The sequence below is a fragment of the Pipra filicauda genome, unplaced genomic scaffold (assembly GCF_003945595.2).
Source record: "Pipra filicauda isolate LSUMZ 115617 unplaced genomic scaffold, ASM394559v2 scaffold304_size882533_pilon, whole genome shotgun sequence".
NCBI classification, from domain to species: domain Eukaryota; kingdom Metazoa; phylum Chordata; class Aves; order Passeriformes; family Pipridae; genus Pipra; species Pipra filicauda.
The window spans coordinates 89,743-104,824 of record NW_024104426.1 but is presented as its reverse complement, the minus strand read 5'-3'; the positions used below and the strand labels follow the sequence as shown (position 1 = coordinate 104,824).

At 50.4% G+C, this 15,082-nt stretch overlaps 3 protein-coding genes across 3 annotated transcripts; all 3 read right to left on the bottom strand.

Annotated features, from left to right (window-relative positions):
- Nucleotides 1–1,471: 1,471 nt before the first annotated feature.
- Nucleotides 1,472–3,692, bottom strand: LOC113983033 (inositol 1,4,5-trisphosphate receptor-interacting protein-like 1). Its single transcript, XM_027711777.2, has one exon. It carries the CDS (start codon nucleotides 3,562–3,564, stop codon nucleotides 1,942–1,944), a length of 1,623 nt encoding a protein of 540 aa, XP_027567578.2. The 5' UTR covers nucleotides 3,565–3,692; the 3' UTR covers nucleotides 1,472–1,941.
- A 2,803-nt stretch (nucleotides 3,693–6,495) lies between these two features.
- On the bottom strand, nucleotides 6,496–9,326 carry LOC120323636 (inositol 1,4,5-trisphosphate receptor-interacting protein-like 1). The gene is given in 2 exon segments (XM_039383330.1): nucleotides 6,496–8,356; nucleotides 8,359–9,326. Coding segments are annotated over 2 exon segments (1,533 nt in total). The 5' UTR covers nucleotides 9,053–9,326; the 3' UTR covers nucleotides 6,496–7,517.
- A 2,731-nt stretch (nucleotides 9,327–12,057) lies between these two features.
- On the bottom strand, nucleotides 12,058–14,698 carry LOC120323635 (inositol 1,4,5-trisphosphate receptor-interacting protein-like 1). Its single transcript, XM_039383329.1, has one exon. It carries the CDS (start codon nucleotides 14,537–14,539, stop codon nucleotides 12,962–12,964), a length of 1,578 nt encoding a protein of 525 aa, XP_039239263.1. The 5' UTR covers nucleotides 14,540–14,698; the 3' UTR covers nucleotides 12,058–12,961.
- Nucleotides 14,699–15,082: the final 384 nt, after the last annotated feature.

The following is a 15,082-nucleotide window of genomic DNA, read 5'->3' as shown; positions in this document are numbered from 1 at the left end:
CTGGGATCCCCAGGTGTTACAACCCTCTCTGCCAGGCAGGAATAACTTCTTTTTTGCTGATAAATTCCTTGGACTGATTTAAAGTAAATCGATACTAATGATCACTGTTTACAGATATATATATATAAATGGTTTATTTTAGAACAATTTGGTTGCAAAGGAATACAGGTAAATATCTGGTTTGATTGTATCTGTAGTAACATGGCAATATAAAAGCATAAAGGTGTTGCAAAGAAAAAGAGGTATTTAGCTGTTTTGGTTGCAATATAGCTATGTAAAACCATAAAGATATCACTGAAGAAAATGTTTAAGGGGAAAGAGAGAGAGAGAGAGAAGAAGAGCTAAAGGAAAAGGAGAGAAGGGAAGAGAGAGAAAAAGCATTTACAGTCACCACTGAAAGCTTTCTGGTGAAATTGGTGGTTGTTGTCACTGGTGTCAGTGACATAGAACTGTTGGAGTGAGCCCAGAGGAGGGCCACTAGGATGATGAGTGGAATGGAGTACCTCCCCAATGAGAAAAGGATGAGAGAATTAGGGCTGTTCAGCCTGAAAAAGAGAAGGCTTTGGGTTGACCTAATTGCAGCCTTCCAGTACCTGAAAGGAGCCTACAAGAGAGATGAGGACAGACTATTTGCAAGGGCATATTGTGAGAGACAAGAGGGAATGGTTTTAAAATTAAAAGGGCAGGCTCAGTTTGGATATTAGGAAGAAAGTCTTGAGTGTCAGGGTGGTGAGGCAGTGGCACAGGTTGCCCCCAGAAGCTGTGAAGGCCCCAGCCCTGGAACTGTTAAAGGCCTGGTGGGCTGGGGCTCGGAGAAACTGAGTCGACTGGAAGGTGTCCCTTCTCTTGGCAGGGGGGTTGGAACCAGATGAATTTTAAGGTCCCTTCCAACCCAAAGCATTCTGTGATTCGATGAGCAGAGGAGCCGGGTGGCAGGAGGCCTAATTTGGGATGAGAAGCCATTCAGCACTCTCAGCGTGGTCGAGCTCAATGCGACTGTTCACGAGCACAGACTCACAACTAGTGTGATTTCCCGAGCCTCTGGGCCTGGTTGTGTTCCACACAAACTTGAACAATCCAGATTCTAGAATAGCACTCTTTATTGAAGCAAAGGGGAAAGCAGTTTCTGGATTTCCAGTCTTTAAGGCAGTACCTACAGGGCATTACTATGTGTTGGGACAGATGTATTGGTGCTATATTTGCAAAACAGTAATATTTTATCAAATAAATTAACTATACTCTATATTATCTATATATATCTAAAAATTTAAAAACTTCTATATTTATATATAAAAACATTAAGGTCAGCTGCAACAGAGGCTGGGGTTGACAGTCTTGGTGCAAGGCTGACCTAAAGATGTCCCTTAAGGGGACAGGGGGAAACACGGTGAGAGTTTATAAATGCTATACTAATATATAAAAGTATTATTATATCAGATTTAATATCTATATGCTATATTAAATATCCAGAGATATATGAAATATTAATTAAAATATATGTGATATAGAAAATATTCTAAAGTATATATTAAAAAAATTTCAGGTCAGGTCCCACACAGTGTGTGCAATGCTGACCTAAAGATGTCCCTTCAGGGAACAAGGAGAGACACAGTTTAGGAATATTAGCGATGCCTCTCGCTTGATCCCTGAGCAGCTGGAGGTACCAGAAAGAATTCCTGGGCCCATCTAAAATGACCACAATGGCCATGAGAGTGGGAGGGGAAAGGAGGATGAAAGTGATCTTCGTAACCCCCTGGTCATCACTGGATGCTGTGCTGGGCAGACTGCTGAGAGGGGAATGCTGATGGCAAAATGCTGCTGCAAAGGGTTTTCTGTTCCCTCTCTCTGTCCACATCCTCCTCTTTTTCCCTGTGGTTTGAAGCGGTTGTCTTGGACCAGCTGTGACACCACCAAGCACAGCTGTGTGCAGGAAGACTTCTTTCAATGGCCTTCTAGCAACATTATTTTGAGCCGGTATCGCAGATTACGGTACTCGCTTATTGCCTGGGTGTGGGCGGTCGGATTCTGTGCCAGGTGATAGAAGAGGTTGAGTGGCTCGGCAGTTTGGACTTCCAGGGGCAAGCTGATCACCTCAGGAACCCTCTGGTTGCCCACAATAAAGTGGTCAAGGCGTTTCTCCAACAAGGAGCAACGTAGGTACTCTACGCTATCCTCCAACTGAAGCAGGATATACCTGCTGCCCCACCGTGACATGGGTATGGTGTTCAGGAGGTGCATCACAATGGTCTTCATCATATAAGTAGAGAAGCCAATGCCCACCACAGAACGGGCCAAGAGCTGCAGGCATTTGAGGTGCCAGCTGTCACGTGGAGCCTGCTTGGAAATGTATCTGAAGAACTTCATCTCTGCCACGGCGTAGGTCTCAGGCCACACTGTGCTTGGGGTGAAGAGGGCCTCTGTAGGCTGGCTGCTCACATAGATATCTGAGACTCCTTGCTGCACCCCAAAAAGGATCTCAACCGTGAAGCTTTTTGTGCCTCTGGTCACCTTGAATTTGCAGCAGCGGCTGGAGGGCAGCAGCACTAATTGCCAACTTTGGGAGTGAGGCAAAATCACCCAGACTGCTCTCACTAACTGGTAGAACCAGCGGGCAGTTTTCTCCACATCCAGGTAGGAGCCAGTGCAGAGGGTGTTTAGGAAGTTGGGCTCCTCATTCCTCCTCACCTGCTCCTGGGAGTGATGGATGAAGCACAGCACGTTGTCATCCTGCTGCTCCCTTGGGCAGGTGCACACCGGCTCCACACGGACGCAGAAGTTCCTGCCGGGTATGTGCCCTGAGATGTCCATCTCCAGATGGAAGGTGTGCCCCGGGGGAGGATTGAGAGGTACAAGGACAGTGTACACCACATCCTCCTCCCGGGGACTCCAGCCTTCAAAGGCACTGCCCACCCCGATGGCTCGTTGTGGCAGTGGGTATGAACTGTTTGACAAGAGGTGTCCAAAGACAGATATGAAAATGTCCATTATGTCAGATGTCATCTCGCAACCTCTCTCCAGGTCCTGAGTAGGCCACTGTATTTGCCCCTCTAAAATCCTTCCAATGTCGTTTTCAGGATCGTCTTCTTCTTCCACTGCATTTCCATCATCATTGCCATTTTCTGCAATGGCAGCATCATTGCCGGCTTCTTCTTCATTTTCACCAACATTTCTGACTTCATTCCTATCCTCATTGTCTACCTGCTGCACAATCACAACATTATCTCCTTCCACCTCCTCCTCCTCCTCCTCCCGGCCATTATTGTCAGGCTGGTGGCTTCTTCTGCTGCGGATAAACCACAGCCACAAGAGAAGGCCCAGGACTCCAGCCAGAGCCCAGAAGTCACCCTGTTGCAAGGCAGCCCAGAGCAGGGCTCCCCAGGCCCTGACACTGCGCTCCAGGCTGCTCTGCTCCAGCTCCTGCAGCAGCCGAGTCATCTCTCTGTCCAGGAGTTCTGCACGCAGCTCCATGTGCAGACGGGTGTCCTCATCCAGCCCATCACCCACCATCTGTGGGTACTGGATGAGGGTTTGCAAAAGCATGAGAAGAAACAGTTTCGCAGCCATGGCCTGCAGGAGGAGAGAGAGAAGGGGTTGAGCGGGGATGAAAGGGAGGGAAGGAGCGAGAGGGGAGGGGAGTACGAATGGGAGCAGCGGGGATGTGGAGCAGGAAGGACAGGGCCCCAGGGCAGCTGGCAGGCAGCAAGGCCTGTCCCACTACCCCAGGAGAAGCAGCACCATTCGGTGCCCCAGGTGTTCTGGTGAGGGATTGACCCTGGATGCAGAGGGAGAACCCAGCCCCAGGGGCAGCGTTTTGGCCCCGACCCTCGCCCAGCGCAGCCTCGCCCCTGCGTGTGTGCACTCACCACTTGTCCAGGCTCGACTGGGGCAGCGTTACCTGCTGGGGCCATCTCTAGCTGCCCCCACTGTGACACAATGCCTGTGATGTCACAAGAGCCACATCACATCACAGCCAGGCCAGCCCCGCCCTTCGTCCCCACCCCAGCTCAGCAACTTCCAGTGGCCCTGGTGTAATGCTTAAGGCTGCCTTGGTGTTAATCTTCTTCCAAGAACTTCCATTCTCCTTTCTTTTACATTTATTCTCATCTGTTCCTCAGTGGCAGTCACATGGAATAGCCATGTTTGGAGGGACCCTTGAGGGTGTTGGATTCCAAGCCCTGATTCAAGTGTTGGAGTTAACCTCAACTCAGTTGGATGAGATGAATTAAATCTCTAAGTCATGGAGCTTGGAAAAGACCTTGGAGATCTTTTGTCCAACTGCCAACCTTACACTGCCTATTCCACCAATAAACCATGTCCCCAAATGACACATCAACAGAGCCTTTAAATGCCTCCAAGGGTGGGGACTTAGCCTTTTCTCTGGGCACTCTGTTCCCAAACTCGATAAGCTTTTTGGTGAAGGAATTGTTCCTAGGATCCCGTGAAAATCTCCCCTGGCACAACCGGACGCCCTTTCCTCTTGTCGCAGTGCTTGTTCCCTGGGAGAACAAGCCATCCCCCGCCTGGCTACCACTTCCTTTCTGGTTGTTGTAGAGAACGATTAGGTCCCCCCTGAACTTCTTTCTCCTCATGCTAAACACACCCAGTTCTCTCAAACGCTTCTCATCAGACTTGTACACCTGTCACCAAAAATCCTCCAAAATCCATGCCACAATAAAACCCTCTAACACTGCATTTATCCTGTTAGAAAGCAAGGCATTACTTTATTCACAATCCTGGGTGTGTCCATGTCCTACAGAATCCCGGCCTCTACACAGACACCAATGCAACTGTTTTTCACCTCTTTATTAATTTTTAGGAAAGAAAGAAATTAATGTTCATTGGTTTTAAATGACATAATTCCCCTTCATTGAGGAGTAATCTCTCCTCTACTGGTTATTAATTCCTCCCGGTTTATGCGAATTAAGTCCATATTTTTAATCTTTTTATTCTGGTTTTGCCCCGGTACGGACTTTCCGTTACATATACCGAGTCTCCGTTAGTCTCTTCTTTATCTTCTGGTTTCTGTAAAATATCCTTGTGGTCCATAAATTCTGCATGCTCGATTTCCAACTTCAGCAACACACCTTTCTCTCCCTATCAGAGTTACTTCATCAAAACGGAAAGTTTCAGTATTTTCCCAAGCTGTGCTCCCACAATAGCAGCTCATGTCAAATGCTGCAGAATGCAAGCGGAAAGTGATTCAACAGACTGTGTATTATTAGTTAAAACAATTAATTAATGAGTTAATGAAACCATTACAACATTAGAAAAGAGATATCATTTCCACCAGGGCCACAGTGGTTGCAGGATTCCGCTTTGCCGCCCTGACAGAGTCTGGACACCTCAGTGTGCTTCAGCTTCGTCCTTGGGAACTGCCCATCCCTCCAGAGGGACTGGCTCAGTAGTGCCCCCAAAATGCCCCTGGCAGCACATGGGGGTGCTCGGCTGCCTCCTTGTGCTGGAGGGGTCTGGCCTTTGTTGCCACTGCTGTCGGGGCCTGTTCCAGCCTTCTGCTCTCGACACGGGCATGTGTTGGGCCTTCAGCTCTGCCCTGTGCTCTGCATGGGCAGCAGGCCTTGCCTTCAGCTCTGCCCTGTGCCCTCAGCACAGGCCTGATGTGCAGGCCTTAGCAGGGAGCTGCAGGTCCAGGCCCAGCCCTTCCCCACATGCACACACACACTCCCAGGGACTTGGTTCCCACCCATGGCAATAATTCAGTGAGATTGGGATCCAGGATCTCAAACCCACACAAGAGAAACGATCCCCCTGCAAAAGGAAGAGCTGCCAGAGGGAAGGAAAGAAACTCCTCCAGTCCTTTGAGGGCAACTGCCATCCTTTATTCCACAGTGGGGGTGATTTGGGCCAGCCAAGCGTCTGGAAAGGGTTCTTTTTCACTCCCCCTGCTCAGGTTGCTTTAAAACCATGAGGAAGCAACTAGAGACAAGGGAAGATGGACGTTCTGCAGAGGGCAAGCAGCTCTCCAGCCCTTCACTTGTTGTGCCTCTGCAGGAGCCGAGGGGGATCCCTAAATCTCTGGCTCCAGCCAGAGGCCATTGGTGGCTGCGTTTCTACCTTGCACAGAGCTCCCCTTCGAAGGGATCTCTCTGCTCTCTTGAGGCGCCTGCTGCAAAATGCCCAGTCTATGAGAGGGAAGGAGAAGAGCAGAGAACAGGTCTGGGAGTGTTAAAGGCCTGGTGGGCTGGGGCTTGGAGAAACCTGGTCTACTGGAAGGTTTGCCTGCCCATGGCAGGGGGGTTGGAACCAGATGAATTTTAAGGTCCCTTCCAGCCCAAAGCCTTCTGTGATTCGATGAGCAGAGGGGCCGGGTGGCAGGAGGCCTAATTTGGGATAAGAAGCCATTCAGCACTCTCAGTTTGCTTGAGGTCAATGTGGCTGTTCATGAGCGCAGACTCACAACTAGTGTGATTTCCCAAGGCTCTGGGCCTGGCTGAGTTCTACACAAACTTGCACAATCCAGATTCTGGAATAGCACTCTTTATTGAAGCAAGGGGAAAGCGATTTCTGCATTGCCAGTCCTAAATGCAGTGACTACTGACTGTTAATATGTGTTGAAACAAAGAGTGGGCGATCTATTGGTGCTATATTTATGTAATACTAATATTATATCAAGTGAACTACCTATAAAATATAAGTATGCATTAAATTAAAAATTATGTAGTTATATACTGAAAAATTAAGGTCAACTCCAACTGTGTCTGGGGATGACAGACTTCGTGGAATGCTGACCTAAAGGTGTCCCTTAAGGGGACAAGCAGAAAGACTGTGAGAGATTTATTAATGCTATATTAATACATAAAAATATTATTCTATCAAGTTAATTATCTATGTGCTATAAAAAATATCAAGAGATATATGTAATATTACCTAAAATATATATATTAAAAAGAAGTGGGGCCAGATTTATTTGTGCTATGCCCCTATATAAAAATAATGTTATAGTCAATAAATTATATATCTATGTGCTATAGTAAATATCTCTATGGCCTATTAGTTTTAAATATATATATACACTACAGAAAAACTTTTAAATTTATATCTAAAAAATTTCAGGTCAGGTCCAGCAGGGTGAGTGCAACCTTGACCTAAAGATGGCCCTTCAGGGATCAATGAGGGATATGGTTTGGGATGGGCAGATTCTCCAGCCAGGCCACCACGAACACAAGGAGCAACAGTGGCGATGCCTATCACTTGATCCCTGAGCAGCTGGAGGTACCAGAAAGAATTCCTGGGCCCATCTAAAATGGCCACAATGGCCGTGAGAGTGTGAGGGGAAAGGAGGATGAAAGTCATCTTTGTAGCCCCCCTGGCCATCACTGCAGGCTGTGCTGGGCAGAGGGGAATGCTGATGGCAGAGTGCTGCTGCAAAGGGTTTTCCTTTCTCTGTCCCACATACTCCTGACTTTTTTCCTTGCGGTAGGAGGTGCTTGTCTTTGACCAGCTGTGAGCCCCCCAAGCTGTGAGCCCCCCAAGCACAGCTGTGTGCAGGAAGACTTCTTTCAACGGCCGTCGTGCAGCATTCTTGCGAGTCGATGTCCCAGTTCACGGCACTCGTTCATCGCCTGCGTGTGGGCGGCCAGATCCTGTGCCAGGCGATGGAAGAGGTTGGGTGGCTCAGCGGTTTTGACATCCGGGGGCAAGAGAATTTCTTGAGGAAATGTCCGGTTCCCCACAACAAAGTGGTCAAGGCGTTTCTCCTCCAGGGAACCGTGCAGGTACTCCATGGTATCCTCCAGCCGCCGCCGGAAATGCGTCATGCGCCAGCCTGACAGAGGTATGGTGTTCAGGAGGTGCATCACAATGGTCTTCAGGGTATAGGTGGAGAAACCTATGCCCAGAAGAGCTCGGGCCAAGACATGCAGGCACTTGAGGTGCCAGCTGTTAGGTGGAGCCTGATTGGCAATGTGCCTGAAGAACTTCATCTCTGCCACGGCGTAGGTCTCAGGCCACACTGTACTTGGGGTGAAAAGGGCCTCTGTAGGCTGGCTGCTCACATAGATGTCTGAATTGCCTTCTTGAACTCCAAAGAGCAACTCAACCGTCAGGCTCTGTCTACCTCTGGTCAGCTTGAATTTGCAGCAGCGGCTGGAGGGCAGCAGCACTATTTGCCAACTGTGTGACTGAGGCAAAGCCGGCCAGGCCGCTCTCACCAACTGGTAGAACCAGCGGGCAGTTTTCTCCACATCCAGGTAGGAGCCAGTGCAGAGGGTGTTTAGGAAGTTGGGCTCCTCGTTCCTCCTCTGCTCATCCTCTGGGTGGTGGTGGAGGGAGCACAGCACGTTGTCATCCTGCTGCTCCCTTGGGCAGGTGCACACCGGCTCCACGCGGATGAAGAAGAAGTGTCCATCTCCAGATGGAAGGTGTGCCCCAAGGACAGGTACACCACATCCTCCTCCCGGGGACTCCAGCCTTCAAAGGCACTGCCCACCCCAATGGCTCGTTGCGGCACTGGGTATGAACTGTCTGACAAGAGGTGTCCAAAGAACACCATGAAGTTCTCCATCAGGATAGTTGTAATCACTCTACCTTCCATCAGGTGGTCTAGGTGCTCCTCTAAACGCTGTCTCAGGTTGTGGGTAATAATATCCTCTTCTACTTCATTTGCAACATCGTGGTCTTCTCCTTCAATTGCATCACCGTTGTTGACTTCCCACACAATCGCATCACGATTTTCTTCCCCTTCATTTCCACCACCATCATCATCTCCTGCCCCCTCCTCCCGGCCATTGTTGTCTGGCTGGCGGCTTCTTCTGCTGCGGATAAACCACAGCCACAAGAGGAGGCCCAGGACTCCAGCCAGAGCCCAGAAGTCCCCCTGTTGCAAGGCAGCCCAGAGCAGGGCTCCCCAGGCCCTGACACTGCGCTCCAGGCTGCTCTGCTCCAGCTCCTGCAGCAGCCGAGTCATCTCTCTGTCCAGGAGCTTTTCACGCAGCTCCATGCGCAGACGGGTGACCTCATCCAGCCCATCACCCACCATCTGTGGGTACTGGATGAGGGTTTGCAAAAGCACGAGAAGAATCAGTTTCGCAGCCATGGCCTGCAGGAGGAGAGAGAGAAGGGGTTGAGTGGGGCTGAAAGGGAGGGAAGGAGCGAGAGGTGAGGGGAGTACAAATGGGAGCAGCGGGGATGTGGAGCAGGAAGGACAGGGTCCAGGGCAGCTGGCAGGCAGCAAGGCCTGTCCCACTGCCCCAGGAACAGCAGCACCAATCCGTGCCCCAGGTGTTCTGGTGAGGGATTGGCCCTGGATGCAGAGGGAGAACCCAGCCCCAGGGGCAGCGTTTTGGCCCCGACCCTCGCCCAGCGCAGCCTCGCCCCTGCGTGTGTGCACTCACCACTTGTCCAGGCTCGACTGGGGCAGCGTTACCTGCTGGGGCCATCTCTAGCTGCCCCCACTGTGACACAATGCCTGTGATGTCACAAGAGCCACATCACATCACAGCCAGGCCAGCCCCGCCCTTCGTCCCCACCCCGGCTCAGCAACTTCCAGTAGCCCTGGTGTAATGTTTAAGGCTGCCTTGGAGTTAATCTTCTTCCAAGAACTTCCATTCTCCTTTCTTTTGCATTTATTCTCATCTGTTCCTCAGTGGCAGTCACATGGAAGAGCCATGTTTGAAGGGACCCTTGAGGGTGTTGGAGTGCAAGCCCTGACTCCACACTGCTTGAGCTGAAGTTAAATCTCTGAGTCACGGAGGTTGGAGAAGACCTTGGAGATCTTTTGTCCAACTGCCAACCTTACACTGCCTATTCCACCAATAAACCATGTCCCCAAATGACACATCAACAGACCCTTTAAATGCCTCCAAGGGTGGGGAGGTAGCCTTTTCTCTGGGCACTCTGTTCCCAAACTCGATAAGCTTTTTGGTGAAGGAATTGTTCCTAGGATCCAATGGAAATCTCCCCTGGCACAACTTGACGCCCTTTCCTCTTGTCGCAGTGCTTGTTCCCTGGGAGAACAAGCCATCCCCCGCCTGGCTACCACTTCCTTTCTGGTTGTTGTAGAGAACGATTAGGTCCCCCCTGAACTTCTTTCTCCTCATGCTAAACACACCCAGTTCTCTCAAACGCTTCTCATCAGACTTGTACACCTGTCACTAAAAATCCTCCAAAACCCATGGGACAATAAACCCTTCTAACACTGCATTTTACTGTTAGAAAGCAAGGCATTACTTTATTCACAATCCTGGGTGTGTCCATGTCCTACAGAATCCCAGCCTCTACACAGACACCAATGCAACTGTTTTTCACCTCTCTATTTATTTTTAGGAAAGAAAGAAATTAATGTTCATTGGTCCTAAATGACATAATTCCCCTTCATTGAGGAGTAATCTCTCCTCTACTGGTTATTAATTCCTCCCAGTTTATGCGAATTAAGTCCATATTTTTAATCTTTTTATTCTGGTTTTGCCCCGGTACGGACTTTCCGTTACATATACCGAGTCTCCGTTAGTCTCTTCTTTATCTTCTGGTTTCTGTAAAATATCCTTGTGGTCCATAAATTCTGCATACTCGATTTCCAACTTCAGCAACACACCTTTCTCTCCCTATCAGAGTTACTTCATCAAAACGGAAAGTTTCAGTATTTTCCCAAGCTGTGCTCCCACAAGAGCAGCTCATGTCAAATGCTGCAGAATGCAAGCGGAAAGTGATTCAACAGACTGTGTATTATTAGATAAAACAATTAATTAACGAGTTAATGAAACCATTACAACATTAGAAAAGAGATATCATTTCCACCAGGGCCACAGTGGTTGCAGGATTCAGCTTTGCCGCCCTGACAGAGTCTGGACACCTCAGTGTGCTTCAGCTTCGTCCTTGGGAACTGCCCATCCCTCCAGAGGGACTGGCTCAGTAGTGCCCCCAAAATGCCCCTGGCAGCACATGGGGGTGCTCGGCTGCCTCCTTGTGCTGGAGGGGTCTGGCCTTTGTTGCCACTGCTGTCGGGGCCTGTTCCAGCCTTCTGCTCTCGACACGGGCATGTGTTGGGCCTTCAGCTCTGCCCTGTGCTCTGCATGGGCAGCAGGCCTTGCCTTCAGCTCTACCCTGTGCCCTCAGCACAGGCCTGATGTGCAGGCCTTAGCAGGGAGCTGCAGGTCCAGGCCCAGCCCTTCCCCACATGCACACACACACTCCCAGGGACTTGGTTCCCACCCATGGCAATAATTCAGTGAGATTGGGATCCAGGATCTCAAACCCACACAAGAGAAACGATCCCCCTACAAAAGGAAGAGCTGCCAGAGGGAAGGAAAGAAACTCCTCCGGTCCTTTGACGGCAACTGCCATCCTTTATTCCACAGTGGGGGTGATTTGGGGCAGCCAAGCGTCTGGAAAGGGTTCTTTTTCACTCCCCCTGCTCAGGTTGCTTTAAAACCATGAGGAAGCAACTAGAGACAAGGGAAGATGGACGTTCTGCAGAGGGCAAGCAGCTCTCCAGCCCTTCACTTGTTGTGCCTCTGCAGGAGCCGAGGGGGATCCCTAAATCTCTGGCTCCAGCCAGAGGCCATTGGTGGCTGCGTTTCTACCCTGCACAGAGCTCCCCTTCGAAGGATCTCTCTGCTCTCTTGAGGCGCCTGCTGCAAAATGCCCAGTCTATGAGAGGGAAGGAGAAGAGCAGAGAACAGGTCTGGGAGTGTTAAAGGCCTGGTGGGCTGGGGCTTGGAGAAACCTGGTCTACTGGAAGGTGTGCCTGCCCATGGCAGGGGGGTTGGAACCAGATGAATTTGAAGGTCCCTTCCAGCCCAAAGCATTCTGTGATTCGATGAGCAGAGGGGCCGGGTGGCAGGAGGCCTAATTTGGGATGAGAAGCCATTCAGCACTCTCAGTTTGGTCGAGCTCAGTGCTACTGTTCACGAGCACAGACTCACAACTAGTGTGATTTCCCGAGCCTCTGGGCCTGGTTGTGTTCCACACAAACTTGCACAATCCAGATTCTAGAATAGCACTCTTTATTGAAGCAAGGAGAAAGGAGTTGTTGGATTCCAGTCCTAAATGCAGTGACTACAGGGCATTAAAATGTGCTGAGACAGATGAATTGGTGCTATACTTATGAACTAATAATATTATATCAAATAAATGGCCTACAGTATATATTATCTCTATATCTAAAAATTTATAAACTTATGTATTTATATATTAAAAAATTAAGGTCAGCTCCAACAGAGTCAAGGGATGACAGTCTTGGTGCAAGGCTGACCTGAAGGTGTCCCTTAAGGGGACATGCGGAAAGACTGTGAGAGATTTATTAATGCTATATTAATATATAAAATATTTTTCTATCAAGTTAATTATCTATGTGCTATAAAAAATATCAAGAGATATATGTAATATTACCTAAAATATATATATTAAAAAGAAGTGGGGCCAGATTTATTTGTGCTATGCCCCTATATAAAAATAATGTTATAGTCAATAAATTATATATCTATGTGCTATAGTAAATATCTCTATGGCCTATTAGTTTTAAATATATATATACACTACAGAAAAACTTTTAAATTTATATCTAAAAAATTTCAGGTCAGGTCCAGCAGGGTGAGTGCAACCTTGACCTGAAGATGGCCCTTCAGGGATCAATGAGGGATATGGTTTGGGATGGGCAGATTCTCCAGCCAGGCCACCACGAACACAAGGAGCAACAGTGGCGATGCCTATCACTTGATCCCTGAGCAGCTGGAGGTACCAGAAAGAATTCCTGGGCCCATCTAAAATGGCCACAATGGCCGTGAGAGTGTGAGGGGAAAGGAGGATGAAAGTCATCTTTGTAGCCCCCCAGGCCATCACTGCAGGCTGTGCTGGGCAGAGGGGAATGCTGATGGCAGAGCGCTGCTGCAAAGCGCTTTCCTTTCTCTGTCCCACATGCTCCTGACTTTTTTCCTTGCGGTAGGAGGTGCTTGTCCTTGACCAGCTGTGAGTCCCCCAAGCACAGCTGTGTGCAGGAAGACTTCTTTCAACGGCCGTCGTGCAGCATTCTTGCGAGTCGATGTCCCAGTTCACAGTACTCGTTCATCGCCTGCGTGTGGGCGGCCGGATCCTGAGCCAGGCGATGGAAGAGGTTGGGTGGCTCGGCGGTTTTGACATCAGGGGGCAAGAGAATCTCTTGAGGAAATGTCCGGTTGCCCACAACAAAGTGGTCAAGGCGTTTCTCCTCCAGGGAACCGTGCAGGTACTCCATGGTATTCCCCAGCCGCCGCCGGAAATGCCTCATGCGCCACCGCAACACAGGTATGGTGTTCAGGAGGTGCATCACAATTGTCTTCAGGGTATAGGTGGAGAAACCTATGCCCAGAAGAGCTCGGGCCAAGACATGCAGGCACTTGAGATGCCAGTTGTTAAGTGGATCCTGCCGGGCAATGAGCTTGAAGAACTTCATCTCTGCCACGGCGTAGGTCTCAGGCCACACTGTGCTTGGGGTGAAGAGGGCCTCTGTAGGCTGGCTGCTCACATAGATGTCTGAATTGCCTTCTCGCACTCCAAAGAGCAACTCAACCGTCAGGCTCTTTCTGCCTCTGGTCACCTTGAATTTGCAGCAGCGGCTGGAGGGCAGCAGCACTATTTGCCAACTGTGTGACTGAGGCAAAGCCGGCCAGGCCGCTCTCACCAACTGGTAGAACCAGCGGGCAGTTTTCTCCACATCCAGGTAGGAACCAGTGCCGAGGGTGTTTAGGAAGTTGGGCTCCTCGTTCCTCCTCTGCTCATCCTCTGGGTGGTGGTGGAGGGAGCACAGCACGTTGTCATCCTGCTGCTCCCTTGGGCAGGTGCACACCGGCTCCACGCGGATGAAGAAGTTCCTGCCGGGCAACTGCCCTGAGGTGTCCATCTCCAGATGGAAGGTGTGCCCCGGGGGAGGATTGAGAGGTACAAGGACACGGTACACAACATCCTCCTCCCGGGGACTCCAGCCTTCAAAGGCACTGCCAACCCCAATGGCTCGTTGCGGCACTGGGTATGAACTGTCTGACAAGAGGTGTCCAAAGAACACCATGAAGTTCTCCATCAGGATAGTTGTAATCACTCTACCTTCCATCAGGTGGTCTAGGTGCTCCTCTAAACGCTGTCTCAGGTTGTGGGTAATAATATCCTCTTCTACTTCATTTGCAACATCGTGGTCTTCTCCTTCAATTGCATCACCGTTGTTAACTTCCCATACAATCGCATCACGATTTTCTTCCCCTTCATTTCCACCACCATCATCATCTCCTGCCCCCTCCTCCCGGCCATTGTTGTCTGGCTGGCGGCTTCTTCTGCTGCGGATAAACCACAGCCACAAGAGGAGGCCCAGGACTCCAGCCAGAGCCCAGAAGTCCCCCTGTTGCAAGGCAGCCCAGAGCAGGGCTCCCCAGGCCCTGACACTGCGCTCCAGGCTGCTCTGCTCCAGCTCCTGCAGCAGCCGAGTCATCTCTCTGTCCAGGAGCTTTTCACGCAGCTCCATGTGCAGACGGGTGACCTCATCCAGCCCATCACCCACCATCTGTGGGTACTGGATGAGGGTTTGCAAAAGCACGAGAAGAATCAGTTTCGCAGCCATGGCCTGCAGGAGGAGAGAGAGAAGGGGTTGAGTGGGGCTGAAAGGGAGGGAAGGAGCGAGAGGTGAGGGGAGTACAAATGGGAGCAGCGGGGATGTGGAGCAGGAAGGACAGGGTCCAGGGCAGCTGGCAGGCAGCAAGGCCTGTCCCACTGCCCCAGGAACAGCAGCACCAATCCGTGCCCCAGGTGTTCTGGTGAGGGATTGGCCCTGGATGCAGAGGGAGAACCCAGCCCCAGGGGCAGCGTTTTGGCCCCGACCCTCGCCAAACGCAGCCTCGCCCCTGCGTGTGTGCACTCACCACTTGTCCAGGCTCGACTGGGGCAGCGTTACCTGCTGGGGCCATCTCTAGCTGCCCCCACTGTGACACAATGCCTGTGATGTCACAAGAGCCACATCACATCACAGCCAGGCCAGCCCCGCCCTTCGTCCCCACCCCGGCTCAGCAAATTCCAGTAGCCCTGGTGTAATGCTTAAGGCTGCCTTGGTGTTAATCTTCTTCCAAGAACTTCCATTCTCCTTTCTTTTGCATTTATTCTCATCTGT

Coding starts and splice junctions, on each gene's coding strand:
- LOC120323635 (XM_039383329.1), bottom strand. CDS start 14,539: ATGGCTGCGAAACTGATTCTTCTCGTGCTTTTGCAAACCCTCATCCAG.
- LOC113983033 (XM_027711777.2), bottom strand. CDS start 3,564: ATGGCTGCGAAACTGTTTCTTCTCATGCTTTTGCAAACCCTCATCCAG.